The following is a 15,972-nucleotide window of genomic DNA, read 5'->3' as shown; positions in this document are numbered from 1 at the left end:
ATTTCAAGTACAAAGCTAAGTCCCTTTGGCAGAGAAAAAAAGAAGAAGCAAAATAATTAATGAATAGTTCTGCCTTCTCTTTGTTGTCAGTTATCATTATCCCAAACCCTTCCCCAAGCAATGGCCTTCTTTCTTCTTTGATCTTTCTCTTTTCCCCAGTATAATAAAAAAATGAAAACAATATTCAAAACACCCCCTTAGTTGCCCTTAGTTTCCTTTATTAGCTTCAACTTTATTTTTTTTCCTCAGCCTTTATTTTTAGAAGGTGAACCTTGGTATTATATTCATCCTCTATTACCTACTTTTACTTGTGCAAATCTTTAAAAAATATAATTTAGTTGATGTCCCCTTTATTTCCCTATCTGTCTCTTTAGATAACTTCAGTTTTTTTTTTTTTTTCATTGGAATAATGTCCTCTTTATATCTTTGGAACTTTATTCTTGAGAGTTTCCCCTCCTTACTGAATTGTCTTATCCAATAGAGCTCTAATGAATGAGATCCTATTTAAACTACCTCTGAACCCTTGAAAATCTGCTTTTCCAAAGTTGTCAGAAGAACTTCATTGTCATTTTATTCTTTTAACCTGAAATAAGGACAGATATTCTTTGATTCCCTTTATGTTTTCATCTAGGAAGTGACCAAGTCTTCACTTAGAAATAGACATAATAGAACTAGAAACATTATGTAGTCTAAGTGAGTTCCTGAAACATATTCCTACTGATTAAAAATTCTGAGCCTTGCTTTTTGAACTATTTTTAAGTTCTTATACCATTTCTGGTTAAGATCTTTTAACACTGATTAATGATCTGATGGAGATCCTCAACTTCTTTTCCTTTGTTTCAATAGCAAGTTTCTTAAACTTTTGCCTTCAAGGAACTTATGATATAGTAGAAATGAGATATTTGGTTAATAGAAGAAGTGAAATATAACAACTATAACATATAGAATTATTTTGAATAATATGCTTTGAGTTTGCTATGTTCCTGGTGTGTAGTAAATGTTAATCAACACATGAAATAAAAGTGGAATGAATATAGGGGAGAAAGATGATGTAGTTTAAAGAGGAGAACCAGGAAAGACTTTGTAAAAGAAGGGATGTTTGAGCTGTTTCTTATGGAAGGACAAAATTCAAAAAGGTAGATAAATTTTAAAACTAAGAAATAGAGGGATCAAAAGTAAAAAAATATATAGTAGTAGGGGAGACACAAGACATTTGAGAGTATTTTGAGTAGTCTAGTTTGTTATGTGGAAAGGCTAAAGCCATGTTTGTGGAAGCCTTTAATGTCTTAAATAAGTTTGGACTTTTAAAAGTAGGCAGTAGTGAAACAAGGTTGCCCACTATCACCATTACTATTCAATATAGTACTAGAAACTCTAGCCTCGGCAATAAGAGCCGAGAAAGAGATTCAAGGAATTAGAGTAGGAAATGAGGAAATCAAATTATCACTTTTCGCAGATGACATGATGGTATACTTAGAGAACCCCAAAGACTCTGCTAAAAAGCTATTAGAAATAATTCAGAATTTTAGCAAAGTTGCAGGGTACAAAATAAATCCACATAAATCCTCAGGATTTTTATACATTACCAACACAATCCAACAGCAAGAGATACAAAGAGAAATTCCATTGAAAATAACAGTCGATAGTATAAAATATTTGGGAATATATCTACCAAAGGAGAGTCAGGAATTATATGAGCAAAATTACAAAACACTTGCCACAAAAATAAAGTCAGATTTAAATAATTGGAAAGACATTCAGTGTTCTTGGATAGGCCGAGCAAATATAATAATGATGACAATACTCCCCAAACTAATCTATTTATTTAGTGCTATACCAATCAGACTCCCAAGAAACTATTTTAATGACCTAGAAAAAATAACAACAAAATTCATATGGAAGAATAAAAGGTCGAGAATTGCAAGGGAACTAATGAAAAAAAAGTCAGAGGAAGGTGGTCTAAGTGTACCTGATTTAAAGCTATATTATAAAGCAACAGTCACCAAAACCATTTGGTATTGGTTAAGAAATAGACTAGTTGATCAGTGGCATAGGTTAGGTTCACAGGGCAAGATAGTGAATAAAAATAGCAATCTAATCTTTGACAAACCCAAAGATCCCAAATTTTGGGATAAGAATTCATTATTTGACAAAAACTGCTGGGAAAACTGGAAATTAGTATGGCAGAAACTAGGCATGGACCCACATTTAACACCACATACTAAGATTAGATCAAAATGGGTCCAAGATTTAGGCATAAAGAATGAAATCATAAATAAATTGGAGGAACATGGGATGGTTTACCTCTCAGACTTGTGGAGGAGGAAGGAGTTTGTGTCCAAGGGACAACTAGAGAGCATTATTGATCACAAAATAGAACATTTTGATTACACCAAATTAAAAAGTTTCTGCACAAACAAAACTAATGCAAACAAGATTAGAAGGGAAGTAACAAATTGGGAAAAAAATTTTACAGTTAAAGGTTCTGATAAAGGCCTCATCTCCAAAATATACAGAGAATTGACTTTAATTTATAAGAAATCAAACCATTCTCCAATTGATAAATGGTCAAAGGATATGAACAGACAATTTTCAGATGATGAAATTAAAACTATTTCCACTCATATGAAAGAGTGTTCCAAATCACTATTGATCAGAGAAATGCAAATTAAGACAACTCTGAGGTATCATTACACACCTGTCAGATTGGCTAAGATGACAGGAACAAATAACGATGAATGTTGGAGGGGCTGTGGGAAAACTGGGACACTGATGCATTGTTGGTGGAGTTGTGAAAGAATCCAACCATTCTGGAGAGCAATTGGAATTATGCCCCAAAAGTTATCAAAATGTGCATACCCTTTGACCCAGCCATACTACTACTGGGCTTATACCCCAAGGAACTACTAAAGAAGGGAAAGGGACCTGTATGTGCCAAAATGTTTGTGGTAGCCCTTTTCATAGTGGCTAGAAGCTGGAAGATGAATGGATGTCCATCAATTGGAGAATGGTTGGGTAAACTATGGTATATGAATGTTATGGAATATTATTGTTCTATAAGAAATGACCAACAGGAGAAATACAGAGAGGCTTGGAGAGACTTACATCAACTGATGCTGAGTGAAACGAGCAGAACCAGAAGATCATTATACACTTCAACAATGATACTGTACGAGGATGTATGCTGATGGAAGTGGATTTCTTCAACATAGAGAAGAGCTAATCCAATTCCAATTGATTAATGATGGACAGAACCAGCTACATCCAGAAAAGGAACACTGGGAAATGAATGTAAACTGTTATTTTTACCTTCTGAATCCAATTCTTCCTGTGCAACAAAAAATTCGGTTCTACACACATATATTGTATCTAAATTATACTGTAATATATTTAACATATATAAGACTGTTTGCCATCTGGGGGAGGAGGTTGGGGGAGGAAGGGAAAAAATCTGAATAGAAGTAAGTGCAAGGGATAATGTTGTAAAAAATTACCCATGCATATGTACTGTCAAAAAAAAGTTACAATTATAAAATAAAATTAAAATTAAAAAAAAAAGAAAGAAAAATAAAAATAAATAAATAAATAAATAAATGTTGAAATTAAAGGGTAAGAGAGAAAGGTACTGGGAGAAAGGAAAAGGGAGAAATGGAATGGTGCAAATTATCTGTCATAATAAAGAGGTGAGAAAAAAAATAAAAGTAGGCAGTAGAGAAACCACTGAAGGTGTTCTTCCCTTCTTCTTTCCTTTTTCTTCCCTTCCCTTCTCTTTTTCTTTCCTTTTTCTTCCCTTCCCTTCCCTTCCCTTCCCTTCCCTTCCCTTCCCTTCCCTTCCCTTCCCTTCCCTTCCCTTCCCTTCCCTTCCCTTCCCTTCCCTTCCCTTCCCTTCCCTTCCCTTCCCTTTCCTTCCCTTCCCTTCCCTTCCCTTTTTCTTTCCTTTTTCCTTTTTCCCTTTTTTTTCTTTTAAAACTATTTGATTATACTTGTACATTAGATATATGAATTGTGCTCAAGAAAGATTAAAATACAGGAAAATAGAGGCAATGAGATCTATATGAGGCAATGAGACTGATTATTGGAGTAATCAGTGAATGATGAGAACCTGAATTAGTGGAGATGGAAAAGAGAGAGCAAAAGCAGAATAAACAGGAATTGACAAGGAACTGGAGTGGTGAGTAAAAAAAGGAAGTGAAACAAGGAAAAGGAGGCGCCAATAGGTTTCGAAAGACAGAAGTTCTTTTTTTCTTTTCTGTTACTATATGAAATGGTTGCCTTGATAGGTGTATGTAACATGAGATGTCACTGAAGAGATGAGTAACAATTTCTGAGGTTTCCGTTTTGTCATTGGTTTTCATTTCGGGCTCCTTGCTCTGAAATAACGCTATGTCAAGCTAACATTCTCCCATATTGTTCTCTGAGAACAAGCAACAAAGTGGAAGTGAAATTAGGAAGTTTAAACAATGGCTACATTAAACCTACTTGCTCATTAGTGATTTCAACTGATGCCATGTTGTTCCATCTCTTCATTTTTGTCTTTCTGCTGTGGCCAACAGGTAAGTAGATGATTTAAATGGTTCTCCATGAGGAAGGCACTATGGCTAAGAATATGGCAGAGGCAGATGAGATGTATAGTAAGTATGAGTGTCATTTTAAAAATCACTGTAAGTTAGCTCGCAGAGGGAAGCTTTATTCTACATACTCTGTATGTTGTCCTTCAAAAGCTCAGCTTAAAACAGGGGATATATTAATAGAGCTAGCTTAGCCATTTTCCTAGGTGTTAATTATTCCGTTTTCTAGTTTTTATTTTCATAGCCCCTTTCCTTTAGAGATATTACAAAGTTTTATCATGGCAAGTTTTTGTTGTTGTTCACTGGTTCAGTGTTGTTTGACTTGATGAGACCCTATGTCATGGGTATTTTTTGACAAAAATACTGTAGTGATTTGCCGTTTCATTCTCTAGGGTATCCCCTTTTTCAGATGAGGAACTGAAGCAAATAAATAGAGTTTAAGTGACTTGTCCAGGTTCAAATAGCTAGTAAAAGTCTGAAGCTGGATTTTATTCAATTCTTCCAGGATCTAGACCTAATGTTCTATCCACTGCACCACCTACCTGCTCCTACCATGCCATATAGACAACTTCAAAACAGGGGGAATGATATAATCACTGCAGTGGACTACTTAAAGAATTGTTTTTTTTCTGTCACATACTTTGCTTTAAAAAAAAAAAAACAAAACAAAACAAGAAAAAATGAATACCCCTGCTCCTTTCTTTGTCTTAGACCTTTTTTTTTCTTTTTCAATTCTACTTGCAGAGTCTTCATCAGATATCTACACAGCAATGGTGGGTCAAACCATACTTTTACCATGTTCTTATGTGATAACTCCAACACACAAAAATGTGCCCATCTGTTGGGGCAGAGGGCTCTGCCCTATGACTCAGTGTAATGAACAACTTCTCCGAACTGATGGATGGAAGGTGACATATCAGAAGGAAAAGAGATACCAGTTAAAGGGTGTTCTTGCGCAAGGGAATGTATCCCTAACAATTGAGAATGTGGGAGAAGCAGACAGTGGTAGTTATTGCTGTAGGATACAGTTTGCAGGTCCATTTAATGACCAAAAAACATCTCTGGAGTTGCTAGTCAAACCAGGTAAGTGCAGTTTTTTCCTCTTTATTGATATTTATATAGGAAAATCCAATGATATATGAGAAAACTTTTGGAGACTTATGGTCTCATCTAATCCAAGTAATTTATACAAGCCCATGCAAGTCATATCTGATAACTAGTCACATAGCTGTTCCTTGAAGTCCTCCACTGGTGGTGGGACATGACCTCCTGAAGCAATTCATTCCACTCATTAATAAAGATAATTATTTAATAATTAGAAAGATTTTTTTCTTCTTTTGTTGACCTGAAATTTACATTTTAGCAATAAATATCATTGTAATTATCAACAAGCATTTATTAAGCTTCTATTGCTAGCATTGTACCAAGCACTAGAGACATAAAGAAAGGTAAAAACATGGTGTCTGCCCTCAAGGAGTTTATATTCAATAGGAAGAAACAGCATACAAACAACTATTTACATATAAGATATACATTTTAAATGGAAGAAATGGCACTGAGTGTGGAGAAAAGATGTGAGGAAACATGGGAAGGAGTCAGGGAAAGGCAGGTTCTGCTAGCTTGAACATGTCAGTAAAACCAATTGTTAAATTTTTGGTGTGAATATTTATACTTTTTTTTTTCTTTTTTCTTTTCTATTCTTTTCTTTTTTTTTTTTTTTAGGCTGGGGTTAAGTGACTTGCCCAGCTAGGAAGTATTAAGTGTCTGAGATCAAATTTGAACTCAGGTCCTCCTGAATTCGGGGCTGGTGCTCTATCCAATGCACCACCTAGCTGCCCCCTGAATATTTATACTTCAAAAATCAATAAAGCTTTCAAATGAGATACTGATTTTCTTATTGTTTAGTCTTATGTGATATGGAAAATGTTAATAATACAGATTAAATTTTAAAGTGTGTTGGTCATCCATTTCTACTCCACTCCCACCTTCCTTCCAGTACACACACACACACACACACACATACACACACTGCTGAGGTCTTTGTTAAGCACTTTCCAGCATAATTTATAGAAAGCCTTCTAACATGCAAAGGTGATAATTGTGCTGGGACACCAGCCAAAATTTTCCCTTTAAATTCTGTACTTTCCCCGAACTGTGAGCTTTTGTAACCACCAAACTGGAAAGAGCTAAGACAGAATGCTTTTGGTTGGTATTAGAAGTAGACTAGACCCTGACTTGAATTTGAAACAAAGATGAATATAAGAATTATCCCCATAAGAGAAGGCCATGTTTCATTTACATTAAAAGCAATAGACTGAACAAGTTGAACTATATGATTGTGAGAGAATACTACTGTGCTAGAAATGATGAGCTCAATGATCTTAGAAAATATGGAAAGACTTGCATGAAATAATGAAGAATAAAGTAAGTAGAACCAAGAGAATACATCTAGTAACAGGGATGCTGTTTTAAGAATGACATTGAGAAAATAAGTCATTTTGATGTTTATAAACACCCAAATTAGTTATCATATGAAGACAGACACTATCTGCATCCAGAAAAAGAACTGATGACTTGAAGCATGTATAGAATATTGCCTAATGATCGTTATCTCTTAGGTGTGGGGAAGGGAAGAAGAGAGGGTAAAAAAAAACTTACCTGACAATTTTATTATATATTTTAAAATGAATAGCAAGTTGTATGTGATAGATTTACGGTTTCATGTGCAATCATTTTTTATTGTACTATGTTATGGATATACTTGTTTTATTCCATAAATTAAAAATAAAAAAGCAGGAAAATAAAGAAACTAATCAGTAAATAGTCAATGATGAAGTCTAACATCTAAATTTCATTATCTGAAAGCTCTAAACTGTGGAGTTTAATCCACAAGTAAGATTACAAAAAATTTTTTATAGAATTAGAGGCAACTTTTTTTTACCTAATATTTTCTAATCATTTTATAACCCATTTACTGTGCCTCATCGCTGCATTCTTTGAAGTTGTTAGTCACCTTCTTCTTTATACTCTCTTCTCTCTAGGTTTTCTTGACACTGCTCTGTCCTAGTTGGCCTTCTATCTGTCTGACTGCTCTTTTTTCTTTCTCCTTTGTTCTATTTTTATTCATGTCATGCGATCACAGGAATTCCCCCAAATTCCACCTTGGAAACTTCTTCCTTTTATATTGTTTTGTTTGGTGGTTTCATCAGTTTTCATGGAGTCAATGATCATCTCTCTACCAATATTCTTAAAATCTAGCTTCTAATTAATTTGCTTCAACAAAAATGCTGCTATAAATATTTTTTGCATGTGAATCTTTTTCTTCCTTCTTTGATGTTTTTTGGTATAGATCTATTACTGGTATTTCTAGGTCTAATAACCACAGTCTAATAACTTTGGGGAAATATTTCTAAAGAGCTTTCCAGAAAGATTATATCAATTCAGAACTTCACCAACAGTGCATTAATATGCCTATTTTCATTTAGCTCTTCTGATTTTTGTCATTTCTCTTCTTTTGTTATCATTGCCAATTTGAGGGGCAAGAGTTTGAACCTCAGAGTTGCTTTAACCTATATTTCTCTACTTATTTAGAATTTGGAATAGTTTTTCATATGACTATTGCTAACTCTAATTTCCTCCTTATAAAACTTCCTGTTTGTATGCTTTGATGATTTTTATCAATTGGGGGATGACACTTATTTTTACAAATTTGAATCAGTTTCCTATGTATTTTGGAAATGAGGCATACAGTTTAAGGAAAGTAGAGGGCTTGGAGGGAAATTTCTAGTTGGTATCTGATCTCAGGATATTTTGGATGGAAAGAGAGAGGATGATGGAGAGAGCAGAGGCAATATATCTTCCTATTGAATGTGAGATGAGATGTATTTGATGTGCGAAGGGATTGACCCAGTAAAAGAAATGAATCTGTTAGTTTCTTCACATTCCTAATTATAGGAGGACATATAGGATGAAAACAGCAAAAAGTTTTCCAATCTGTTTTGAAGTGGTAGTAGACTGGGGTGGTGGAGAGTGGGGAAGAATGAAGATATATTTAAGGGCTGGAAAAACTTTTCAGTAGGATCTGCTATTTTCTGAGCACTCAGCTGATTCAAAGAGATCAAATGCCATAGGATCTTGGGATTTAGAGTAAAAAAGAATGTTAGGGATCAACTGGTCTAATCCTTCCTTTTACATAGGAGAAACTGGAGATCAGAGAAATTAAATTACTTACCTAAAGTCACAGAATCAAAAATTTAGAATTGGAAAGAATGTTAGAAACAGCACTCTCATTTTCTAGATGAGGAAATTGAGGCCCAGAGAAATTAAATTACTTGCCCAGGATTACAAACCTAGTAAATGTCTGAAACAGAATTTTAACTCAGGACTTCCTAATTCCAAGTTCAGTGTCCTTATCATTACACTAAGCTGTCTCTTACATAGGCATTAAGGCATTAAGTAGTAGAGGGGGTAGGCAGCTAGATAGCCCACTGGATAGGGTACCATTAGCCCTGTAGTTAGGAAGACCTGAGTTCAAATCCAACCTCAGACACTTAACTAGCTGTGTGACTCTGTATGCCTCATTTTCCTTATAGGTAAAATGAGCTGGAGAAAAAAAATGGAAAACAACTCCAGTAGTTTTATCAAGAAAAGTTCAAATAGGGGCATGAAGAGTTGGACACTACTGAAATGACTTAACAATAAGAAGTAGCAGAGAATGACTTGATTGCTATCTCCTTCAAGATGAAATTTTGCTTTCTGGGAATAGGATGTTTGCTTTGTATTTATTTATTGCTTTAGCTACTGTGAAGTAGAGAAAATATTCTTTTTTTTTCTTTCTATTTTATGAATAAGTAGAAATGGGAGCTGAAAACAACTAACTTATTTAAAGTCACCTGGAATCATGGAATGATAGAAGTGATCTGGGAATCATAGATTTAGAGATAAGACATCTTTAGCAGCATCTAGTCCAAATCTCTCATTTCATTGTTGAGGAAAATCAGGTCAAGAGAGGTTAAGTGATTTGCCAATAGTCCCATAGGTAGCAATCAGAGGTGTTTTGCAGCTAACTTGAACTAAAGTTGATTGTTAAATGTTCAAGTGTGAGCATTTATACCTTAGATATTGGCAAAGATTACAAATCAAGGCATGATTTATCACTTTAATGATTGTCTAGACTTAAAAAAGAGATAGAGAAAATGTTGATAATGGAAATTAAATTTTAAAGTATGTCATGCATATTAAAAAAACAAAAACAAACCAGAAAGCCATTTGTAAAACACAATTAATATAACAGATAGTAACTGGCAGGGGCAGCTAGATGGCATAGTGGATAGAGTACTGGAGTGAGGAAAAACTGAATTTTAATCTGGTCTCAGACACCTACTTGCCTGTATAAGTGTAACTTGGAAAAGTTATTTAACTCTCCCTCAGTCTCCTTATCTAGAAAAAGAGCCAGAGAAAGAAATGGCAAAGCATTCCAATATCTTTACCAAGAAAACACTAAAGGTGTTGGTATACTATGGCCCAAGGGGACAGTAAAAGTCTAATATGATTAAACAACAATAAAAGTAAGTGACAGAGCCAATATTTGAACCCATTGGTTTGAATTTGTATGACTTCAGACTTATACACTATTATACTATGCCCTATTATCTCCCTTAGAGATCACCTAGTAGAATCTCATCCTATAAATGAGAAAACTGAGGCTTGGAGAACCAACACACTGGGTTCCAGTATCAAACAGGACATTTGAAATGTATGCAGTTACATCGAACATCTAGTATACGCTCTTCTCTGGTTTTCCTCTTCAGAAAACATCAGAACTGGAGGTTATCTAATCTGCCCACTTCCTTTTATAGATGAAGAAATTAAGTCCAGGGTCAGTTTATATGACTTGTACTAAATAATGGCTGAATTAGGACTAATATTTTAGGATCAGAGCATTTTAGAGTTGGCCATTTAGCCTAAACCTTTTAAAAGCCATTTAACCTAACTCATTAATATGATAGTTAGGGAAAGGAAGTTCAGAAGCTAGGAAATTACTTGTCTCAAGTCACATACATCATTATTCTTTCTATTATGTCACACTTGGTTTCATGTAGCTCTTGAGCTGCAAATTATTCGAAATCAGGACTTTTTGAACTTTTTCTACTTATGACCCTTTTTTGCCTGAGAAATTTTTATGTGACCTCTGATATATAGGAATATAAAACAGGCATACAAGTCAACCATTTATTGAAAATAAATCATAAAGAAATTTATTTTAAAGCAATTCTTTGATATGCATATAATTTTGCTATTTATTAAAGATGAAAGCAAAGTTGCACACAGATGAAATGGATATACATGTTTCTTTTTACATAAAGAATTAAATCTTGGAGGAATATTTGCCATTGCAGGAGGTAGAACAATCAGAAATCTTTTATTTACCACTGACAAATTTTTACGACCCTTCACATGAACCCCATATGGGGTTGCAACCAACAGTTTAAGAAACTTTGCTCTAAATGTACAGGAAGAGAATTATATACAGTTATCCTTTCCACACTGCAGGGGCAGGGTGGGTGGGTTTGGTAGGATTAAGAACAAGGTACCCATAGGGATCTGGAAAATCTGCATAAATTTTTTTGGCCTTCTTTACCAGGAAAGGTCTTTCTTTTTCTTTTATGGAATGTTTGCAGTACCTTGTTATCAAATTTGAGTTGATATTATACAATACTATACATGTAGTTTATACATTTCTGAATTTCTAAACTTTTTCTGTGTCATTTGCTGGCTTTTATGTCGTGTCTACAGCTTTTGCAAAACTTTCTCTAGATTCCCATTTAATTTCTTATACCAACTTGCAATATATCAAGACCACAATGGGAAAAGTTGAGTTGTGGAAAGGATAACTAATTATACATCATGCATGATATTAGGTAAACTCTAATCTTCCCTGAGGCAGTTAGGTGGTGCAGTAGATAGAACACTGCTCTTGCAATCAATAGGGATCATTTTCCAGAGTTCAAATCTGGCCCCAAACACTAAATGTTTGACCCTGGGCAAGTCACTTATTTCTGTTTGCCTCAGTTTCCTCATCTGCAAAATGAGCTGGAGAAGAAATAGCAAATACTCAAGTATTTTTTCCAAAGATAAATTCTTCATGAAGAAGAGTCAGAGCGAACTGAACAACAACAAAAAATGTTTCTTTGAGCTCTGGATTCTATTTTCCTTTTTCTGTGATCCAATATGAATCACTTATATGCCATTTAAGGTTTCTGTTTTAGGCAAGCCATATAAACACTCAAGCCTCAGTTTCCTCAACCAGAAAATAAAAGGTTTAGTCCCTTTCAACTCAAAGTTAATGAACCTGTTTGGAGAGAGGGTAGGATCTGATCAAGAGCATGTGATTCTATGTAATATCAGGTAAATTCTGACAGAATAGTATTACATATACTATTCCCTTTCATAACAAAATGATTTGGTACAAGAACAATCACAGCAGTAAAAATTGGTTATAAAAGAAATGTCAATTTTACTATTGGCTTCTTCTTTCCAGAGTGAAAATTTTTGTTCCAGATTCCTGTTGACTTAACAATACTATCTTGTGTTTTTCTTACTTCAAATTCCCTTTACAATAACAAGATAACAGAAGTTTGTTTAGGTTTGAGATAAGCCTAAGATAACCCTCTCTTGGGTGTTGGGAAAATACAGTCCCATTCAGTGGAGAAGTTTAGGCCCTCACAAGATTTGCTAAATCTGCATTTAAAGGAACTCAAACCCCTAAGAGACCTTTGAGCCCTGCTGGAGGAGACCTAAGAAGTGTCTAAGGAATTCTAGATCAGAAAAATATAAGCAAGCCTTCATTTCCTTATTATCGATTGCTTATTTTTTAATTTCCACATGGTTTTTCCTTGTTTTCTTGGAAATATACTAATGCATAAAGAGAGATTTCCCAAAGAACTGGGTTTTTAGTTCAGTTTTAAAATGAAATAACATTTAATTGGCAGATAAAACACTTCAATTCAATTGAACATGCATCTATCAAATGCTAACTGTGCCAGATACTGTGGCAGGTGCTAGGAAAACAAGAAATTAATTAGCCATCAAGGAGCCTACATTTTATTGGGAAATGTGGGGGGGAAAGGGGGATGTATTTGTAAGTAAATACTAGATATATAGAGTGATTTTGAAAAAGGGCACTAGTCTAATGTGAAATACAGTTGGTTACCATTAAAACAGAGGTTACGTACAACACAATGGAAGGGTAAGAAAGAATGATAGGGATATAGGGAGAACAGGTCTGACATCACTGGTTAGTGGGAGACTTGTGATCAGGGACAGCTAGGCTGTGCAGTAGATAGCACTTTGGGTCTGGAGTCAGAAAGACACATCTTCCTGAATTCAAATCCAACCTTAATTGTTTACTAACTGGAGGAAATGGCCATCCACTGTAGTATCTCTTTAAGAAAAATTACGGTGGCAGATGGATCCTGGATCAGGGTGATTTTTGTTTTAGGTAATCTACAAATTAGAATGGAGCAATAAGACAACAAGATTGTTATGTCCTTCACAGTAGTACAGACAAAGAAGTATAAGGAAGGTGGTCAGATATCCATTTTCCGGTCTTTTTTAAATTTATAGGCAGAGGAGGACTTCTGAAGCCATTCTATTCCTAACAACTTCTTTTTACAGATGAGAAAGCAGAAATCCAGAAAGATTGTGTGATTTGTCCAATGTCATAGATAGTAACTGACAAAAATTAGCATTGAAATCCAGGTCCTCTATCTGTATAGCTAACTTTCTTTACAACTCTGTGCATTGTAACCCTAATTCCAGGGGCAAGGATAGTTGTGGAGAAGTGAGGCTTGTTCAAGTTTCTCTCTCTGAGCCATGTCAACTCTGCTCCAGGATAGGCCTTTTTTTATTTTATTTTATTTTATTTTATTTTATTTTATTTTATTTTTTTACGGGATTGGTTGCTGTGAAATGCTCTAAAAATGCTCTAAAAGCATTTTCCCCCTCTTTTGCATTTCTGAATGCAAATGTTTTGGGGTTTACTGGCTAGATTTCTCTATTAAGTACCATGCCATAAACAAAAATCAATATGATTCTCATTGACCATCAATAGGTACTAGGCCAAGCCCCATTGGGTTATTGTTTGGGTCTAGATTGACTCAGACTGAATGTAAATTGCAGTCATTTGTGCTTTGATCAGGACCCATGAGGATTTTCCCCATCCAGATTCCTTCATCCATCCATCTATCCATTCATCTATTTATTTATTTAACTATTTATCTATCTATTTATTTGTCTTTTTACCTATTTATTTGTTTGTTTATTTTGGACTAGATGAAAGAGAAGATTCTTTAACCCGATTACTACTTAGCCTTAATCACTGAATGTGTACAGTCAAACTGAAGACTTTAGTTTAAAAAAGCCAAGGTCTCCCATTTCATCTAGGGCCATTTATAGTTTTCTTGATCTGTATCTTGCCACTAAATCCAGATGGTTCTGAAGGGAAAAATGTATCAGTTGATTTTGCACAGCCCTCCCTGACTCAAATTCAATTTGCTTTCCTGATATCTTGGTCCTCTTTAAGAATTAAGGATAAACAACAACAGCAACAACAAATGAAATTAATTTTCCAAGTTTACTGGCTGTATGAGAAAGGACAACTTAGAACTATACTTTTCCTTCCTGGGCTTCAGTTTCCTCCTCTGTAAAACAAGATGAGTTCTAAATTATCTCTAAGTTCTCGCCTAGCTTTGACATTCTATGAATGTAGGATTTTAATTGGGATGTTTGTATTTTTTTTTCACAGATATATAATGCAGCCAAATTCCCTCTAGATAGAAAATGACCAATCAAAGTTCACTCTGAGGCAGTTCTGTATTCAACATGTTTGGTCATTTCATTCATATATGACTCTTTGTGATCCCAACAAAAGTACTTATTATTTCCTTGTCTAACTCATTTTACAGATGAGGAAACTGAGGCAAATAGGGTTAAGTGAGTTAAGGGTCACACAACTAGTAAGTGTCTGAGGCCAGATTTGAACTCAGGAAGATGAGTCTTCTTGACTCCAGATTTGGCACTCTATTCACTGTGCTATCTAGCTGCTTTATATTTAACATGTCTTTTGAGAAAATGTATGCATTTCTTATAGATTCCATGGTAGATTTTCTTTCAGGTGAAAAACAGTGGTCACATAAAAGGTAAAATTTGAAAGAATGAAACAAATTGCATTTGTCTTCAGGAGATCAGACTTAATAGGCAAGATTAAATAGAATATTTTTGTCTGCTTGGTTCAATTTGTTTTGAGTTCATGTCAATTAGACAATAAACATTTATTAACCATCTACTATATATCAGATACTGTGAATGAAGCACTAGGGATACAAAGAAAGGCAAAAGACAGTCCCTATTCTCAAGAAGCTTACAATCTAATGGGAAGATTATGTAACAACAGGATAGATGCAGGATAAATTAAATAGAATTTCAGATGTAAGGCACTAGAATTAAGGAGGATGAAAAAAGGCTTCCTATGGAATTTAGACTTTTAGCTGGGACTTGAAGGAATCCAGGGAATCCAGAAGATAAAGATAGGGAGGAAAACATTCGATGTGGAGCAAAAAAGCCAGTGAAAATGCTGGGAGTCAAGAGAAATGGAGTGTTTTATCTGAAGAGCACCAAGGAGGCCAGTGTCCCTTGATGCAAGAATTCATTGTGGTTGTGAGATGTAAGACGAAATGTGGAGATGGGAGAAGCAGGATGTGAAGGGCTTTGAACAATAGGGTGAGGATTTGATATTTGATCCTGGAGGTGCTAGAGAACCACTGGAGTTTATGGAGGTCCAATTAAAATCTTACCTTCTATGGGAAGCCTTCCCCAATTCCTCTTAATTCTAGTGCTTTCTTTGTTAATTATTTATTCTGTATATAGCTTTATTCTGTGTATGATTTCATACAGATTTCTTTGCATCTTTTCTCCCCCAATTGATCATAAGCTATTTGAAGGTAAGAGCTGTCCTTTGCCTTTTTTTTTTTTTAAAGAATTCCCAGTGCTTAGCACAGTGTCCAACACATAGTAGATACTTAATAAATGTGGATTGATTGATTGTAGTTGAGCAATGACATGGTCAGATTACTCTTTAGGAAGATCTCTTTAGCAGCTAGCTCAGTGGAAAATGCATTGGAGTTATAGAGAGATGAGGCAGGTAGACCCACCAGCTGGCTTCTGCAGTAATCTAGGCATGAGATGATGAGAACCTGCACTAGGTGGCAATATCAGAGCAGACAAGGGGGTATATTTGAGTGATATATAAAGATAAAACCTTGGTAACATATTGAATTGGAAGTGAAAGTGAAAACTCAAGGAAGATACCACAGCATATCATATAGTAATTAGCATCGGTCACTAT

At 34.9% G+C, this 15,972-nt stretch overlaps 1 protein-coding gene across 1 annotated transcript in view; it reads left to right on the top strand.

Annotated features, from left to right (window-relative positions):
• The first annotated feature begins 4,381 nt into the window (after window positions 1-4,381).
• Window positions 4,382-15,972, top strand: part of LOC141556937 (hepatitis A virus cellular receptor 2 homolog) — a 35,738-nt gene continuing 24,147 nt past the window's right edge. The window contains exons 1-2 of the mRNA XM_074291917.1: window positions 4,382-4,553; window positions 5,313-5,651. Coding sequence (XP_074148018.1) covers window positions 4,508-4,553; window positions 5,313-5,651 — 385 coding nt within the window. The 5' untranslated portion in view covers window positions 4,382-4,507. The remainder of the gene's footprint in view (window positions 4,554-5,312; window positions 5,652-15,972) is intronic.

This window comes from Sminthopsis crassicaudata, chromosome 2 (assembly GCF_048593235.1).
Source record: "Sminthopsis crassicaudata isolate SCR6 chromosome 2, ASM4859323v1, whole genome shotgun sequence".
In the NCBI taxonomy this organism is placed as follows: domain Eukaryota; kingdom Metazoa; phylum Chordata; class Mammalia; order Dasyuromorphia; family Dasyuridae; genus Sminthopsis; species Sminthopsis crassicaudata.
The sequence above is the reverse complement of the archived record's forward strand: the minus strand, read 5'-3'. Positions and strand labels throughout refer to the sequence as shown.